The 19,006-nt window shown below is 43.7% G+C and overlaps 1 protein-coding gene across 1 annotated transcript in view; it reads right to left on the reverse strand.

Moving 5' to 3' along the window:
* Positions 1-307: 307 nt before the first annotated feature.
* SREBP (Sterol regulatory element binding protein) overlaps positions 308-19,006 on the reverse strand; it is a 31,711-nt gene continuing 13,012 nt past the window's right edge. Inside the window, exons 9-17 of the mRNA XM_075688666.1 lie at positions 18,725-18,983; positions 16,982-17,154; positions 15,614-15,779; positions 13,089-13,176; positions 12,377-12,601; positions 7,275-7,440; positions 3,533-3,694; positions 2,528-2,651; positions 308-1,759 (exon numbers count right to left, since the gene is read on the reverse strand). Of these exons, the coding sequence (XP_075544781.1) occupies positions 1,554-1,759; positions 2,528-2,651; positions 3,533-3,694; positions 7,275-7,440; positions 12,377-12,601; positions 13,089-13,176; positions 15,614-15,779; positions 16,982-17,154; positions 18,725-18,983 (1,569 nt within the window). The 3' untranslated portion in view covers positions 308-1,553. The remainder of the gene's footprint in view (positions 1,760-2,527; positions 2,652-3,532; positions 3,695-7,274; positions 7,441-12,376; positions 12,602-13,088; positions 13,177-15,613; positions 15,780-16,981; positions 17,155-18,724; positions 18,984-19,006) is intronic.

A 19,006-nucleotide genomic window follows, 5' to 3' on the forward strand; every position in this document is an offset into this window, starting at 1 on the left:
AAACCCCAATAATTACGAGGCACGCTGTAGTGGGAGCTCCAAACTAATTTCAGCCACCTCGGGTTCTATTAACGTGCCCCCAACACATAGTGCACGGGCATTTTTGCATTTATCCCCCTTTGAAACGTGGCCGTTGTGGCCAGGGTCTGATCCCACACCCTGAGGCTTAGCAGCGCAATGCTATAACCATTACGCAACCATGGCCAGTGATCCAGAGCCTAGCCTAACTCTCGTGCATAGTTATGATGGCAAGTGAGGTAAATACACTCATCATAACCATATGCTCACTGGACACGATCACATAAACTACTATGCATGATTATTATTATGTTGTTTAGAGAAGAAGGAACTTTATTTTCTCCTTTAATGCACTTACATTCCCAGTAATCCGCTACTAAAATTTCATGGAATGTCCAAAAATCAGGACAATTAGCTTTCATGAACTCTCACACTAACCTTTTTTCAGGACTTTCTCACCTAAATTAAACGCAACCACAATATACAACAAACAAAGCTACATTATTTCTGTACTTAATTAGGGAAACAGTGCCAAGCACCAATAAATCTGTGCAAAACAGGCATTTGCAATCAAAGCACTCTTTCTTCTTCTGGGGGGGGGGGGGGGGGGAGAAGTCAAGAAAGTCAATAGTAGCAAATTTATTGTTAATAAGTATTGTTAGTTTTTTGAACACATGCTATTGAACAGGTGTTTCTATCAAATGCAAAATTGACTTTCTTTTTAAGAGTTGTTGGACACCTCCAGCAAAAGTGTTGAAAAGAGCCCTTAGCTTAACGTAGTTTTCTCATTGTCACCAGGATGCACCATAAAGTATGCCATTGGCCAAGATTAAAAATATTGCGGAGGAAGGTCCTACTGCAAATATGAGGACTTGGACTGCAAAGCCATTAGCCCCCATTTTAATCTAACAATGAGAAATCCTGCAGCAAACATGCCTTCAATACATTACAAAATGCTAAACATTCTTCAATACATTACAAAATGCTAAAAATACAATACATATGCATTTCATAACACATCAGGCTCAGCATCTACACACACTAAAAATAAAACAAGAGGTTTCCACTAACTCAAGGTTGCATGCAGACATTTGCAAGATGAAACAATGCTTGGGATGAACGCAAATGTTGGGTGAGATAGCCTGTCATGCAAATCAGATAAACTTGTATCAAACAAATGCTGCAGCCAATGAAGATATGAAAGATGCAACAGATGCAAAGTACCAAACTGGGCCTCACCATGTGAGTAGTATTAAAAACAAAGAAACTTCCACTGCTTTGCAGCAATGCTGATTTCTTTCTCAAAGAACAGCGTGAAATTAAATAGAGTAGACAGGTGAAAACAACCTGCCTTGCACATCTACATATGTACACAGTGAGCAGGGGAACTTCGCTGCCATTAATAAAACGCTTTAAAAATAAAGTTGAATCACGGGGGCGCACTGTACTACACCACATCTCAGGTATGGCTCTGTACAATAAACTAAACTGGGTAGGCGAATCTTCGCCGACTTGGCTCATACACATCGTGCAACTCAGCAAGCAGCTGAGGCAACTGTAGGGGCAACCATCAGCCTCTGGCATTGATGCAGGGCGCGTCGATGTCCCAGGGCTCCCAGAATACTCGCAGCCTCTGCGAGCATGCCGTCTTTCTGATCCCTGCTGGCCAGGGATCCTAAATGCTTACAGGACAGCAACAGGGCATCAGCTTCTTCTTTCCTTGGCTCATTCTCAGTGCTCCCTGTAACGACACATGGTCATGCTTAATGAGGCTGTAAGATTGCAATTATGCACACTTTATATATATGGCGAGTGCAAGCTAATTTAGCAATTGTTCCACATGCATTCTTGCAATTTCACACCTTCCATCTACAACCCTTTCGGTTCTGCAGAAAATTACGAAAAGTGTGAAAAAGATTTTACAGCAATGTGGCGCGCAGGCCAACTACGTTTTCAATGCAAGCGTTCAAGCAGCTCACAATACAAAGCAAGGCTACACGTGCTGCCACTAACATTAACTAGCGCTGTCATTTAGTGTTGAAAACTGCAACTAGAAGCAAATTGATGGATATAATAGTCAGCTTGTGCGGTACAGAAGGCAAAAATTTTCCTCATGATGACTGTACTGTCAGCAGTAAAGAAAGGGTTAAGACAGTCACACAGAATTTGTATGAATGCACATTTTTTCCACGTGAACATAAAGGAACTGTAGAGAATGATGGAAATGCGCACAAAACAGCTTCAATAGGGAATACAGCTTAACGCTTATGCAGCTGCTATATTGTCAAAAAGAAAACTCAGTTACACATCCTTTTCTCCAAATAGCTGCCTTGTTAGTATTATAGACGTGCCTACAGAAGTGTATTGCAGTCGCAGTGTATTTAAGAGTTATCAAGGAACCAACCTCTACAGCATGCACACGTCAGTCACCGCAGTGATAACAATAAGCTCATCTCTCCCTTCACAAAAGTTAATGATCCAATTCTGAAAGATGATGCCCGACTCTCACCCTTGGCACAGACAACAGATGGGTAGTGCGAAAGGCGCCTCCTCAGACACCGATCCAATCCAAGCTGAGTCTTCACAGGGTTTGCACCAGCAACAACACGCTGAGTGGCCTCATACAGGTGCAACTGCAGGGACACACATAAATCTATACATTAGAGGTGTTCTAATAGCAAAATTTTCAAATCAGATCAAATATGGATATTTGAGAAAAGCTTCCTTCGATCACTGAACTAAGCACGAAATATTTCCTCAAGGCAAAAACTTCATTTTACCAATGCAAACATGGTGAGGCCCACCAAGGAAAGAAAAACAGTATTTCACATAAATACTGCAAAGGACAATAAGGCGACGGTGCAAAAAATGTTCAACAGCGAGAACGCTATTTTAGAAACTCTGAGTGGTTGTCCAATAGACTAGTAAATTACAATCACACACATGTGACCTCATTGCATAAATGCACCAGCCCAATGCGGGTGTGCATATAGCCCCTTGATATATTGCACTGTCCATTGTCCTTCTGCTAGAAAATGTTCAAGTAGTGTGATTAGCGATCAGTTACTGCGATTTACAGATCACGCATTCTAAAACTGCCTGAACGTGGTTCCGTTAAGCATTGTCAGCATGTGCTTTAATTGCCACATTTCCTTGCACTGTCATTTTCTAAGCTGTCAGGAGTACCCCCGCACCACTCCACATTATATAAATGGTTGAATTATGTTAATGCAAATATGGCTTTTAATCACTGGTTGCTGCAAACCCAAACATATTTAATTAGGAAAAAGCAAACATGGTTCATCTGTCTTACATAAAAGTGTACCACTAAGATCTCATGTGAGGACTGAAGCCTGTTGTAGGGCCTCATCTGAGGGCTAACATGCTCTGAGGGAACATTTTCTGAGCTGGACAGTTAGACAAGCTATTATGATCATGAATTCCAGAACTTGCAAAGTTCTCCAGACAAGAGGTCAGAGTGGTCAATCAAGAACTGTCTGCACATCCTGGTCACCTTTAACTGCAGGTTGGGCGAGTTCTGGGCCAGCCGTCGAAACAGTGCCAAGTCACGATGAAAGCCATCGATGTGGGGCCCCGATGCAGGGGCCTTACCCGTGCGCTCCCACAGCTCAGATCGTGTCTGCAGCAGCCACTCGCAACTTGCAGTGAGCAGCACCTGTCAAGAAAAGGTCCATCACCATAATCTCCCACACGACTGACAACTCACATCTTACACCAGTGAATCTCCTCATTTGATTGATTTGATTGATTTAAGTTTTACTGTCTTAAACCAATGCAGAGGCTATGACTGAGGTTGCTCCATACTAATCTTGATTTCCTATATTTTCTTTTACCATGCACCAAACTCTAATTACACAAACATTCTTGCATTTTGCCTCTGTCAGAATATAATTTCTGTGGCCAGGACTCAAACCTGGGCCAAAAATCGGATATGAAACAAAAACCACCTTTGAGACATTTGTATGCTTTACCGCATAACAGATATGTACTGCGGCAAAGCTGACTTTAAACTCCCATGCCGCAAAGCTAACTTCAGAAAACCGGACGTCATTGTTGAACATGTACTAGATCCTCGCCCATTTTTATTGCGAAAAAGTCGGGCACATGTTAGATTTCTCCTCTGTTTGGGAGCTTCAGTGTTATGCCCACGTTGGTTTTCTACTTTAGACACGTGGAATGCAGGCGAGCATTTGATTTGGGCCTGTGTTAGATTCGGACACATACTGCCAAATGAATCAGTGGCGCATTTCACCATCTGGGTGGAATTAACAGAAGTCGACTGTATCACCTATTTCCACCTTTTAAGGTTACACCTATCACTTGCTTGTTTCTTCACTTGTTTCAATATCCTCAGTTTCCTTTCAGACTTACATTAAGATGCTGTTCACAGCATGAGCCCCTGCCAAATTCACTCACACCTATTCTTATTTTAATTCAGTGAAAAAAACTTACCTACACAAGAAAGCATTCCATTCATTCAATATAAGTCATTAACACACTGTAATGTAATGTTTATTTCCCCCATGTCACACATGATGGTAAAGGTCCGGTGTAAAAGCTGCAATAACAAAAACTTGGCACAGCAACAGAACCCACAGGGCAGACAAATCAGGCAAAACTAATGTCAATACAAATAGCAATACGAAAAGAATGCTCACTCTAGGTGCACACAAAACAATGAAAAAGCAGGCAGGCAAACAAGTTTGCCTGTTACACAGTTATAGTGGTTACGCCAAAATAGAAACTCAACATGCATACGGAGCAGAATACTAAGCATGTTGAGTAGCACACAGAACATCTGTGGATACAGAGAACAGATGAAGACAGCCTAAAAGAAGTATTTTAAAATTAAAAGGCAAAATGAAAGTACAGTAGACTTCCGTTAATTCTAATCGGGTTAATTAGATATCTTGGTTAATTCGATTCCAGCCGAAGGTGCCGGCTGGCACCAATGCATTCCTACGGGCTCAAACTATCGTTATTTTGATCCCAAAATTGGCCTTCGCCAGATAATTCGAACTTGACTAGTCAGCATGCCCACGCCTGACCCTTATGGTGACCCCGATAGTGACCCCATTAGTGGTAGTGTTTGTCTTGGCAGAGTTTAGGGAGCAGTAAATGTGTTCAACATACATCATCTTTAGTTGAAAGAACCTATTTTTGGCCCACACAAGGAAGAGTTTCAAGCAATAACCATAGTTCCCAGTGTTTGATAACAGCACTTCCCAATTCTCAAGCTCACCTTTTTCTTTAGGGAAATCGGGCCGAAAATTGTTTGCATGGTGTGTTCGGACACAAATCCAAAGTTGTCCTCACAACTTTCGCACGCTTTGCCGCACAACAAAGATGCATTGCGGCGAAGCTGACTTAAAAAAAAAAAACCCTGTAGCAAAGCTGACTTTTGAAAACCCGCCACCCTTGTGCAATAATTTTTCTTGCTAAATTATCAGCTATGCATTATATTTCTACTTTGTTTTGGAGCTTTAATGTCATTTCTATATTAGTTTACTCTTTTGGACACATAGAAAGGGGGCACACGTTTGATTTGGGGGCGTGTTAAAGTCCGGTAAATACTGCCAAATAGATCAGTGGCATGTTCTGGCGTTTGTTATGCATCTTGTTTAATTCAATTCACCGGATAATTCAATAACTTTCGTCAGTCTCGTGAAGGTCAAATCAACAGAAGTCAACTGTATTTAGCAGCAGAACATTGCAAGCCACTACTGCAATTAAGGTTTCTAATTCTATTGAATAGGATGCCACTTCAGTAGGACCACAAATACTGTTCTTTTTTTTAGTTCTGAATTGGGAGAAAGTAAAGAATGCATGCAGGGAGAAGGCAGAGCTTGTCCATGATGGCAACAATACCATCATCATGTTAGTGAAGGCAAAGAATTTTCTGCCACAAAATTGATGCAGCTAGTACTTAACTTTCGTATACTGTTGCAGACAAAGCAGCAATCCAGAAGCTACCAAGAAAATGATTTGCAGTCCACATGACTTCTCAGCCATGAACAACCAACCACAGAGCATGTGGGTTCTAAATCTGTTTAATGAAAAGTTTCCCTGCAATGCAGTAATCCTGCAATTTTTTCATCTGGATCACAGTGAAGTGTTATAAAGGTTGAAGTAAGCAAATGCTAACAATTATGGGCACGAAGAGTTACTTGTCCCATAAGTTTTTTCCAGATGCTTCATAAGGAAGCAAGCACTGAATTGTCTGAAGAAAGATGTTGCTTGCTGCAATGCGTATGTGACTTTCTGGAATGATGTCACGGCACAGACCTTGCGATTGCACTGAAGAAGCACTGCACTGTACATAACGAGCATGCAATGCAACTACAATGCACCGCAAAACCAGGCACCTTCACTTCCAATGTCCCTTGGGTGCATCAGCAGGTAACGTGCAGCATAAGTGTGTACACAGACGCTGTAGTGGTCGAGTCTGCTTTTCATGACAACACATCAGCAGTCATCAGCTGCTGGTGAATACTAACTCAGCTGGTCGTGCTACCTAGCCTGAATGGAATGCTAACAGGAAGAAACAATGTGGAGCACCTCTTATGCTAAATTACTTGAAATTGGAATGTGTGGTCCTCATGTGAATGAGGGCTTAATGCAGTCTAGCCTTGAAAGTGCGCACCTGTGAATGAATCACACCAGTGAAACATACACTTGACAAGCATGCAAAACCTCTGCTTTTCTTTCTAGCGTGCACATTTTGTTTGGCATGAAAGTACATGATTGCTCAGCACAAAAAATATGGTTTATTGAATGGGTGCAACAATTAATGTCCTGATGTAATACTACTGGGGCTATGAGAGATGCCAGATTAACTATGACCAATCTATGCTGTTTAATGAGCACACAGACCTCACTAAATTAGTGTTTTTGCATTCTGTCTCCAGCAGCTTCTGCAACAGTAATATTTACCGGGAAACATATGCGGAGAGTGCTACGTGCTTCGCTTTGCTATAAGGAGCACCTTACCATCAATTATGTGGTTTGGATGCTTGTTTTACGATTGTTCTTTATAGAAACGCGCTGTTCTGTACATTGTGCGTGCAATTCCAAAGAATGTATGCACTGTTCGCTTCACTTTTCTGAGTGCTTGAAGCCGCAGCTCTTGGCCCTGCAATGCCACTGTGATAGGCCCATATTTTTGCTAACGGATGCAGACATGAAAAATGTTGACCAACTAGCGGCTAACAGCTTCGCTGTAAAACAACACTTGCCTGTGACGTGGCATTGGCAAGGTGCTTGGGATGGCTCGCACAATCCCACAATCGTGTGCTAGCTCGATTGCAAGCGTTAAGGGTGTCGCGTGACGAAGGATGCTGGGCTGCCAAGAGTCCCTTGCGAGCCAACATAGCGGAAGCCACTGCCCAGGGCAATGGATCCCTGCGTAGAAATTTTGCAGATGTGTCACACTCGGTAACAGAAATGAGAGCTCAGCACAGTAGAATTCCATCTACACTAAACAAAATGTAAGTACAATGTTACACAGTACAAGTGAAAGTTGCAAGAAAAACATAGTTCCATGGAGCAGGGTTGCGCAGTCACAATACAGTTAAACCTCGATATGACAAACTACAATGTAACGAAATTCTCCATAAAATGATGTATTTAAGTTTTTATAACTTCTTGTCCATAGCATACCATGCATTTAAGCCTTAATTTAACGAAGTGTGTTTGTGTGATTTCCATACAAAAAAATTTTACAGCCACCTCAAAGGAATTGGTGCGTGTCTCCTTTTCTAGCACAGCTATAACTGCGCATGGCTGTCCGCATGTGTGAGTGCATACGCAGCCACTGCGCTCCCCATTTTAGAGGTAATCTGCCGCGTATGCAAAGTGTGGGCGTGCCGAGATGGCATTGCATCATGCGCGCTGTGTGCCTGCGCATTTGGGATTGGAGGTTGCATAATATCAAGTTTCATGATGCATTCATGATGCAATATCAAGATGCATTGAAGCGTTTGCTCCCCGCTGTCGGCGCTTTTCATGATAGCGTTGTCCCACTGTGGCCGAGCCTATCCGTCACAGGTGCAGAGCAGACACGAAAGCATGGCTGACTTCGCTTTGAACCACTGATGTGAAGACAATGTCGACACCACATAAAACCATCGCCAACTCTCAAATTCAACAAAATGAATTTGAGAGTTGAGAGTTTTGAGAGAATTTGAGAGTTTAGATACGCTTATTCCGACTGCCCTATAATCCAGAAAATTTTACAACCCCTTTTGTGCAAAAAAAAAAATTTACCAGTGACTGTATTTATTTGCATTAAAAGGTTGAGTTTCAATGTAACAAAATTTCGACATAACAAAGCAAATTGCCGATTTCGCCGACTTCATTATATATAGAGGTTTAACTGCATAAACTAAGTGTTTGCAACACATACAACCGAACACATTCCAATAACATGTAAATACTCAAAATACTAACTAGCTTGCATACACCATTTGCTGTCCCATTATATTTTTGTATTACGCTCACTATTCAAAGTGTTCCAATTTTCTGGCCTTGAGTGACATTGCTGTTAAGAGGGGCACTAAAGGCAAATATTAAGTCAAGATAAAGTGACACATTAGTGCTCGAGAATCTCTAAGGCATCAATATTGTCGCATACAGAGCCTTAAGAATCGAGAAATTGAGGTAAATGCAGGACATGATTAGAGACTCCCCCAGAACATTCAAGTACTTGCCTGGTGACGAAAGCACTCCTCAGTTAAATTCTATCACTAGCAGTACCCAACCAGCCGTTGCAAAAAACATCCCTATATTGTATTATAAGATACAATAAAATGCTACTTGTAGAATTCTATTTCATATTTACAAAAAAGAACTAAGTGAAATTACGAATGACAGCAACGTGGGCGGTCGAAAGGTTTAGTTATCACATGACTCTGCGCAGCCCACACTTTCGCGTTTCAGTAGTTTCGCTATCGCATAGTGGTGTGCTGGTTTTGCTAGCTCGTGAAACTCGCACAAACTGCAAGTAGCAGAGAATTCAACTCCCATGTGATGTCGCGGGATGCCCGAACGGTCTATGCCACTTAACCAAAAAGTAGCTTCAGCGGCGAATCCACCGCTTTGTCTTGGCTCAATACTGCCATCTGTCAGGCACCGTTTGACTCACTGCCAGCAGCAAAGGTTGGTGATGGCGTATCCAATGTGGCCACTCCCCTGGTCGGGTGGCGGGAGATATGAATTTCGAAAAAGGCTGGAGTGGTATTTAAACAGCCCATGTCCACTTGGTATTTGCCTTTAGTGTCCTTTAAATGCAGCATCTATAAGACAGATGTTCAACGGGTGAACAGCATGGACCGCTTTCAGCAATAAATGCAAGTGCAGCGAATGGAGTGCACTTTAACAGACCTTTAAGCATAAATGAGGCGAGCATAAATGGAGCCTGAATGATGTATTTGCGTGGATATAACATCAGCTTGTTCGTTTTCAGAATACTGTATTTGCGTGAATCTAACGCACACTTCTTTCTGAAAAAAATGGGCCATGAAAGTTCCTGCATGTTACAATTAGACACGGAATTAAAACCCCCCTTTACAGCATTGCCAACAGCTATCGTCGGAGCTGTCAGATGCAGTGTCCACGCCATCAAGAGATGGCGGCAGTAGGGGTGTGCGAAATCTCCAATGTCATCAAACTGAATTAAATAAGTGAATGCTTGAATAATTCGACTGATGAGTGAAATACCAAATATTCTATTTTTCGAATATATACACGTCACATGAGCCACAAGATTCCTTGTGCTCGATGTTGCCCAAGTGAGTGTTTCACTTTGTTTTGGGTGCAAAAGAAGCGGCGAAGACACCACAAACAGGTCGTCGCCCCAGGTGATATGGTAGTGGACTTTGACTGCAAGCACTCCCCCACATCGGCCCTATACAGGATTGCACGCACAGTGCTCGGCCAAGGCCCCCTCTGTTGGTACAAAGTTCGTCCAGGTCGACAGGGCCAATCAAAATGATAATTTGACGCGGACAGAAAGAACGGCAACAAAAGTAGCACATATTTCGTAATGTGCAAAGGTCAGGCCGATTAGCCTCTAATAGGAACGCAGATTGTATTGGATACAAGGCAACAAACTTCCCGTCACTTCAACGGCCGTCGATCACTGACGAGCCACCTGTACGAACATATTAGTGGCAAGCATTCCGTGGCGACTTGTAGCCCATTAACGCATCGGCCAGCAGCAAAGTTTCGTCATAGCCACACTGTCCATTAGGGCTAATTGGCGCTGCTTCATCGGGACTTGCCAGTTAAATTTACAGTTTGGTGGTGAATCGACACAGGTCTGCTAGCTGCAGCCACATGACAATGGGAAAGATGACAAACCACTTTGTAAAAGAAAGCGAGAGACGGCAGATGAACAAGGAGGGAGGGGGGGGATCATCATGTGAACTCGTCGTGACCATTCAGATTTCAGAATACTTGACAGGTGGAAAATCGCACCAAATCAGACATTGAAACGGTGCTGCGGATGGTGCCTGCTCTTTACAGTCAACACCGGCTATGCATGGAACACTGATCAACTCACATGATGCACAATCCTTACATCTGTCACATAGACTGGCTTTTCCAACTGCCATAAAGTTGTTTAGCACTTCTGTATTTTTAAAACTCAAAAGAAACACTTTCTGTGCAATAAACAGAAGATTGCCACAAAACACACAGGTCCACTATTAAACTGAGAACCTCACTGGTACTCAGTACAACAGAGAATCACTAATTCATTAGGAGGAAAAGAAAGACACTTGATTCTATTCAACAAAAATTCTATTGATAAAAAAATTAAAAATTTCCAGATCTTCATGTACTAGAACTGAGCTATAATCAGTGCTGGCATTCCAATTTAGTATTCCCTTTAATAAGAGCAGACGGCACTGAATATTGATTGCTAGGCACCCAAGTAACAGATAGCTTGCAACATTCTTGTTTTGCAATTCTAAGAGACTCCCCAGTATGTGCAGCACCGTATCTTCTTGGCCAAAATATGTAAGCATTAAATTTCATGAAAAATTTCCCATATTCAATATGATATTCAGCTTTTGTTTCTTGATTCAATTCGATATTCGATTCGAAATCTACTACAGTCAACAGCTTTGATCTCGCGACCTCGTGCTTAGCAGCGAATACCATAGCCGCTAAGCCACCACGACGGGTGGCAGAGCATGTTTTTCAAAAGTTATTGTGGGTTAATATTGTGCTCGACTACGATCACAACAAGAATGCTGCCTTCGTGCTAGGTATTTGCGGCCAATGATGAGCAAATGGCAACGAAGACACGCCACTTCAATCATGCAGTCTCACTAAAAAAAAAAGTTTACCCTCTGCGAAAATTCTGCACACCTAGTTTTTTTTTTTATTGTGAACATAGGCACATGCTATATTTTTCTTTCATAAATCAGGTGCATATTACATCCAGGTACATGTTATATTCAGGTGCATGTTACATTCAGGTGCAATTTTATTTTCTTGCTTTAAGCCCGCAAAAATTAGATGCGTGTTAGATTCGGGGGCACATTAGAAATTTGCAAATAGAGTAACCAGCCTGAGAAAGCAACTTGCACAATATTAAATACCATTATCTAAATGCTGAAAACGCCGTTTAGAAAGTGTGAGTCAACCTTCATTTGTATTATCTCCCAAGAAAGCTGCCTTTCCCAACCTAATAAGTACGGACAGAGTTTCAAAACGGAAATCTGCCAGTGAAGCTGTTGACTCAATGTATTGCCTCCAGCGTACTTTACGTAGTGGCAATGGGCAGTGCTTCGGCTGAGGCCCAGATGTGAATGACAGCCTTGTGGTTGTTATACCACCGCAACAAGTGCTAAAACCAGCCAGAGCACCAGAGCCTGAGAAAGCAACTTGCACAATATTCAATACCATTATCTAAATGCTGAAAACGCCGTTTAGAAAGTGTGAGTCAACCTTCATTTGTATTATCTCCCAAGAAAGCTGCCTTTCCCAACCTAATAAGTACGGACAGAGTTTCAAAACGGAAATCTGCCAGTGAAGCTGTTGACTCAATGTATTGCCTCCAGCGTACTTTACGTAGTGGCAATGGGCAGTGCTTCGGCTGAGGCCCAGATGTGAATGACAGCCTTGTGGTTGTTATACCACCGCAACAAGTGCTAAAACCAGCCAGAGCACCAGTTCACTTCCTGCTTCCTGCAAATTTCTATTTCCCTACTCATCTCTCTCCATTCTTATCTCCTTAAATTCATTTTCCCTGTGCAGGGTAGCAAAGCGGACTTTTCTTTGGTTAACCTCTCTGCAACAAGCGTCCCGCACAACTGCCAAGGGCCCTTACTGAGTCTGGTCCCAGTGCAGATTGCGCAGGGCAGCCTCGGCGCGGATGCACTCCTGCTGAGCAGGTTCTCCCCGCACCCACAGTAGGGCGACGCGCAGCACCGCAGCCCACCAGATGGCCGCCTCATCGTGCTCCACACCCATCAGGCTACCGCCAGGCACGCTGGAGCTGCAGCTTGCACCTTCCAGCAGTTCCACCAGGTGCAGGGCATCGGGGCCACCACGGCTGCAAGGAAAAGAACAAGCACCATTCTTGCGTCGCTTAGAGGCCTGTCCATGGCAGTCAACAGATTAGATAAGATAGAAATGCAGATTGGATGATAGACAGATACATAGACTAACTGATTTGGCATAAGATCTCAAAGCTAAGTGCAGACTGTAAGACCTATCGTTGTGCAATGATCTGAATTGCTTATGACTACCAGGGTTCTTTATGAGGCACTTAAATGAAAGTACAGGAGAATTTCTGCATTGAGCCTCTATTAGAGTGTGGCAACTGCAGCTGAGGAATGGCCAGGATCTGAAAGCGCCATGTATTTATCCTTAGTTTTTGATGCACAGCTGTAAGCAAGGACACCGGGGTTTGTCTGCAACATTTTTTCAAATTTAGTGGCATTCAACAAAGCAAAGAACAAAAGTTAAAATAATTTATTTTTTAAAATTTTGCCCTACTATCTTCTGATCAACAATGTCACTCTAGTGATCACACCAACCTTGGTCTGCCTGATGCGGCAAGTGCAGCAACGGCTCTGTGCAAGAGGTGTTCCCGGTACAGCTGTGAAACTGCAGCAAGTACGGAGCCTGCAAGGCAACAAATATTGTTGGTTACATATATCCCCTGAAGGCAACACGCTCATACCTGCATCAGCGGTAGGGCTGATATCCCAATGAGAATCATTCCCACATAATGCACATAAATCAGTTCTGAGCGAACCCAGCAGACCCACTATAGAAGACATGAGCAGTACAATACTCAGACCCTTTAAGGCGGGTTCCCATGACACAAATTTCCGGATGAATTAATGATGCCAATAAATCAGTGACCATTACCAATGAAAAGTATTCATACAGTAAGAAGGGCAGACGGCAAAGCCACATGAAGTGGGATAACGCCTGATAGCATGTTTGCAAGAAACATCGATCAAAGCAGCTCTATTGGCAAGCGCCCTATGGAATCTAAGATTTAGGGGTCTGCTAATATCAAATATCAACGAATCAAATCAAATATTCAGCATACGAATAATTCAATTCATGGATCAAATATCCATTATTTGATTTCTTGAATACTATTTGACAGATTCGGTATAGAGACCCACGCAGTGTCTCGTGTGCCGTGAGCCCCTTGTGCACAATGCCGCCTGAGCGACCGCTTCACTTCACAATCGCTGTAAAAGGAGTGCCGAGAGCACCGTGGACATGCCACCACAACGTCTGCTCGATGCAGGGATAGCACACACAAAGCGGCCGAACGCAGAATTCACAGAATTGCACCCTGTCGGCCGGGGCCACCTTTGTCAGTACAGTACAAGGTTCAGCCAGGTCGACAGGAGCAATCGAAGTGGCATGAAGCGGACAGAGGGAAAAGCAACACAAGCAGCACATATTTTGTAAAGTGCGAAGATTGGGTCGATTAACCGCCGACAGGCTAACAGATCGTGTTGTATGTGCGGCGACTAGCTTCACGCTGCTTCAACAGTCATCAATCTAATTCACATGCGTGACCTCGGGACTGATCACGTGATGAACCACCCGCATAAGCGTACTAGCAGCAACCATCTGCCACATCTGTCAGGGGTAAATTTTCGTCATGGCCACACTGCGTATGCCAATAGGCCTAGTTGGCATCACTCCATTGGAAATCGGCAACTGAAGTTACAGTATGGTGCCGAATCAACACAGATACGTTTGCAGCAGCCGCACAATGCTCGGAATGCCGACAAACTGCCTTGATTTAGAATCTTTCACAGGTGGCAAATCACGTCAAACCTGACAATGAAAAGGAGTGGACAGTGCCCGCTCTTTGCTGTTGGTTCTGGCAATGCAAGTCACATGATGAGCGGTCCTTTTGTCTGTAGCGCAGATTGGCCTTACGATAACTTACCTGCCATAAAGTTGGGATAGCCCTTCTACATTTCGGAGAAAGACTGGAAAGCAAAGCTTTCTAAGCAAAATAATTAAAGATTGCCTCAAAACACGGATCCACAATTAAACTGAGAACCTCACTAGTTTTCAGTGCAACAGAGCGACACTAATTCATTAGTTGCAGAGGAAGAATAGCGACTTGATTCTATTCAACAGAAATTCTATTGATAAAAAAATATTTCGAGAGCTTCATATTTCCAGAGATATCTTCCAGAGCTTCATACACTTAGAACTGAGCTGTAATCAGTGCTGGCATACTAATTTGGTGTTCTCTTTAATAAGAGTAGACCGTATTGTGCATTGATAGCTTGCTAGATTTTTTTTATGCAATGCTAGGAGACTCCCGAGCATGTGCAGCACCGAATTCTCTTGCTCAAAATTTGTAAGCATGAAATTTTGTGAAATTTTCTGATATTAGATACTTGATTTGATAGTCGGCTTTTTTTTCTTGATTCAATTTGAATCTACTATTTCGTATTCGCACACCCCTGCTAAGTTTAATAGAATGGGACACCATCATACAAAGCCGCAGTAGGCAATTATGAACACGTCCTTCAATAGGGAAGCCAGACATGGTCTCTCATTTGCTCTAATCATGGATCTTTCTTGGGCCCAAATCACAGAAAGAAAAAAAACGCCTATCTTAAAAAAAAATTTTGTACTCCTGTTAACCCTTGGTTCCACTTAGGCTAACGAGCCTAAGCGGGCCATACATAAATGTATGGGCCATAAATATACAGCCCATATATTTGTTTTATTCATTCATTCATTCATTCATTCATTGCCTACTGAAGACATGCATCAGCTGCTGAAAATCAGTGATATCATTTCCTGTGATGCACAATCTATGCTTGCCAATTAAAAGTCCACCATATCAATCCACCATATAGAAACAGAAAATTGCACTGTAGAGCTTTTACTTGTAGCGAATGCATTGTATGCCATCCCCAAATTTTGTTACACTATAAGCATTGTCCCTTCTACACAATGTTGTCATTTTCAACAAACCAAATGAAGGATAAAGATGCATCAAGAAAGCAGCATTCCTGCTGAAGCAATGGGTCCCAAGAAAAAAAGAGAAAAAGAAAATGCTCACAGCAGTCTCCCCTTCGAGTGAATGCATCCTCTGATGTCCCTTGCAATGGAATCCACTCTCGACTAAGGAGGAAACTGCGACCATTCTCTTCGAAGACCCACTTTAGTTCAGCAGGCACTGCATTTGGTGAAGACCACACACGCCGAGCACGGAATAGCAGAAGCCTCTGAATATTAAGAGGACACATAAACAGAGGAATTAGACTGTGTACGAAGCAGTGGCCTGGTCACTGCAGCAGACAAGGATAAAGTGGTCCACGGATTGATTGACTGAGTGGGTTCTACATGCTAATGCAGCATCTGGACTATGAAGGATGCCGTAGTGCAAGGCTCTAGATTAATTCACCACCTGGAGCTCTTAACCAGGCACCTAAATCTATGGGTAAGAGCATTTCTGCATTGCACCTCCATTGCAACGTGACCACAGAGACCAGGATTCAAATTCGCGATCTTGTGCTCGGCAGCAGAGCACCACAGCCACTGAGCCACTGTGGCAAGTTTCAGAAAACAAGAAAAATATGCATAATTCTGCATGCAAAAAAACATAACGTACGGGCCTACACCAGTACAGTAGCCATATGTTGGGCCTGTCAGTAAGTACACAAAGTAAGAACCTCCACTCTGGCCCCGCAACTTCTACGATACACCGTGACAAGTTTTTATCTTAGTGGTTGACACTCTGCCACTTTTGTTTCTGTTGCCATGTTTTCACCACCACCTCTTTCAAAAGTAGGACAGTTCAGCGAATGAAAAATGTAATTAGAGGGACGCTATATTAAGCTAAATTTGGGGATTACAGCTCCGAAATTCCAAAAAGGCCAATATTGTCGAGGGCACAACCTCATGTAAGCGAAAAATGCAAAAATAAAAACCACAGCCTTAACAAGCCCTCACCAGAGCCCCGCGTCGTCACATACCTTGACACTGGCTCGAGGCTAGTGACTCATTCGCAAGTACAAAGCAATTACATTTTATCCAAAAGTAAGCACACATCCAACTCAGAAACTTTAGGGCGCTTTGCTCCAGAATTGCTTGTCCTGCACCAACTGCATCTAGCCTCTGCATGTGAGTGCACTAAACTACAGAACTACTTTACACCCCTTTCTTATACACAATGTTTTTCTCATTGAGCAGTGGTCTCCTGCTTGTACAAATGATGCGGAATGTGTTATATTTATGGCATCTGCTCACATATTTTTTATTGTGTGCCTTGCACGAAGAGGGTTATCGACAATCAAATGCTACTGCTACAGCACCATCACAGCCTTTGCCTACTTTTTGTCATTCAAACTGTGGCCAAAGCTGTGCTGGCATGAGCCCCCACCCCCCACCCCCTCCTTCAAGGGCAATCCCCGTCGTTGACACCTACAGGTGCAAAGAGGAGGCGCACGTGGCAGCAGTCAAGCAGACGCAGGGCAGCTCCAAGGTAGATGTGGCAGAGGAGTCGACGGCCGAGCAACTCCGCACCAGCCACCTGAGCCCAGTTCACCGAGGCAAGGGCGTGCGCCACACCTTGCCAACGCCCCCAAGAAGACACATGACCTGCACGACAAGAGATGTTGACGCAGCAGAACCAGTTCACAACAGGCACGAACTCATGAGCCAAAGTTGTCACATAATTTGTAAGAACGGAGCCTAGCAACAATGCATACAGTGGGAATGTAGCACAGCGGAACATCAGTAATTTGTAAGGGTGTGCGAGTACTTGACTATCACTGAATCGAAGAGGATAATGAACATGCAAATAATTCAATTCATGAATAGAGTATCTACCATTCAGTATATTTAGTGCAGATACCTGCACAGTGCCACATGTCGTGCGTGCTGTGGAGCGCCTCATGGTCAATGCCATGCAAGCGAGCGCTTCACTTCGTAATTTTCGGCGCAAAAGGTGTGCCAACTGCACCGCTGGCAGGCCGCCCCACTCGAGTCGCGAATTTTGGCTCTGCAAGCACTCTACCTGATGTCGGCCGGTTGGCTGAGGCCCCCTCTGCTCGTGCAGGGTGTCGAAAGGACTGCTCGAAACAATAATGTGTCGCAGAAAGAGGGAACAGCAACAAAGACAGTGTGTCTCCCAAGGTTACCGACAGCTTGATACATTTTTGTTACGCAATGCCAGGAAACTCCCAAGTATGTGCAGTGCCGTGTCTTCGTGCCCCAAATTTGTAGGCATTTACCTGTGTACTAAATTTTCTCCCGATTCAATATTCGATTCGAAACCTACTATTTGATATTCACACATCCCTAGCAACTTGATGTCCCTTTATTGCAAATCTTGTCATTCTTATACGGCCCTGCCTTTGTCCATGTATAACAAGATAACACAACAAAGAGGCTGCAGCATGTGACACCGTAGTTAAAATGTGCTCGCCTACTTTACTATGAGGGCACCATAGTGGAGGGCCCCAAACTACTTGTGACCATCGTGAGCTGTTCAACAGGCACCACGAAAGAGAAGCACAAACTTACAGACCTGCCAACCTTAACAGTTCGAAATTACTGCAGTCGAAGCAAGAAGAAGACTAACATTTGGTGAAAAAGACTAAAAATTGTTTTATTACTCAAGCTGTTCAGTGAAATAAGCTTTTATTGCCCTTTGTCTCTTTGATCCGAACATTCTGTTATTTTGAATGGTATATTTAACCTCTTTACGATGATATGAAGATGCAGGCGCTTTTTCAACAGCAAAACTGCACAATCTGCCGTGATAGAACCCCAAGAATTCCGAATTTCTAACCAATTTTTCCTAGCAGTACACTAAAAGAAGTGCAGTTGTTCAACATCTATTTAGATTTATTTCTGATATTTCCCCATACAATGAAGGAACACCTGGGAATTACGAAAAGAAAGAAAAATGAACTTGAAATTTCAATCAAATTGACCATTATCATTGCAGAGTTGCCGCTCAAAGGGGCGGGCGGTAAACCGGAGCTGCGGGCAGCATTTCCCGCGTTGCCCGCAGGGAGAATCCTGCATGGCACACCATTTTAGATATCCCGCACCGCAACTGCCAACTATTGAGGTTATGTCTCTTTCAGACTAAAATGACAATGGTGCGCCAACTAGGCTAGTCCTCGACTGTTTAGCCTCCCACACCACCACACTTACTGACCAAGAAGGTGCAGCTCACTGAGCTGGTGGTGGGCGAGGGCCAGCTGGGCGGCTGTGCGTGCCCGCTGTGCCTTGTCCAGTTGCCAGCCGCCCGCGGCACGACGCTCCAGCCAGAGTCCTACGCGAGCCGACTGAAGCAGCTGCCGCAGCGCCTGCCAACCCACAGCACACAAGGCTTCGGGCAGGCTTCCACCAGTAAGCGGCTGGCCCAGGGCACCCAGGCAAGCAGTCAGCTGCTCAGCAGCTCGTCCTGGCCGACCCTGTAGCACGGCAGTGCTGGTGT

Source organism: Dermacentor variabilis, chromosome 4 (assembly GCF_050947875.1).
Source record: "Dermacentor variabilis isolate Ectoservices chromosome 4, ASM5094787v1, whole genome shotgun sequence".
NCBI lineage: Eukaryota > Metazoa > Arthropoda > Arachnida > Ixodida > Ixodidae > Dermacentor > Dermacentor variabilis.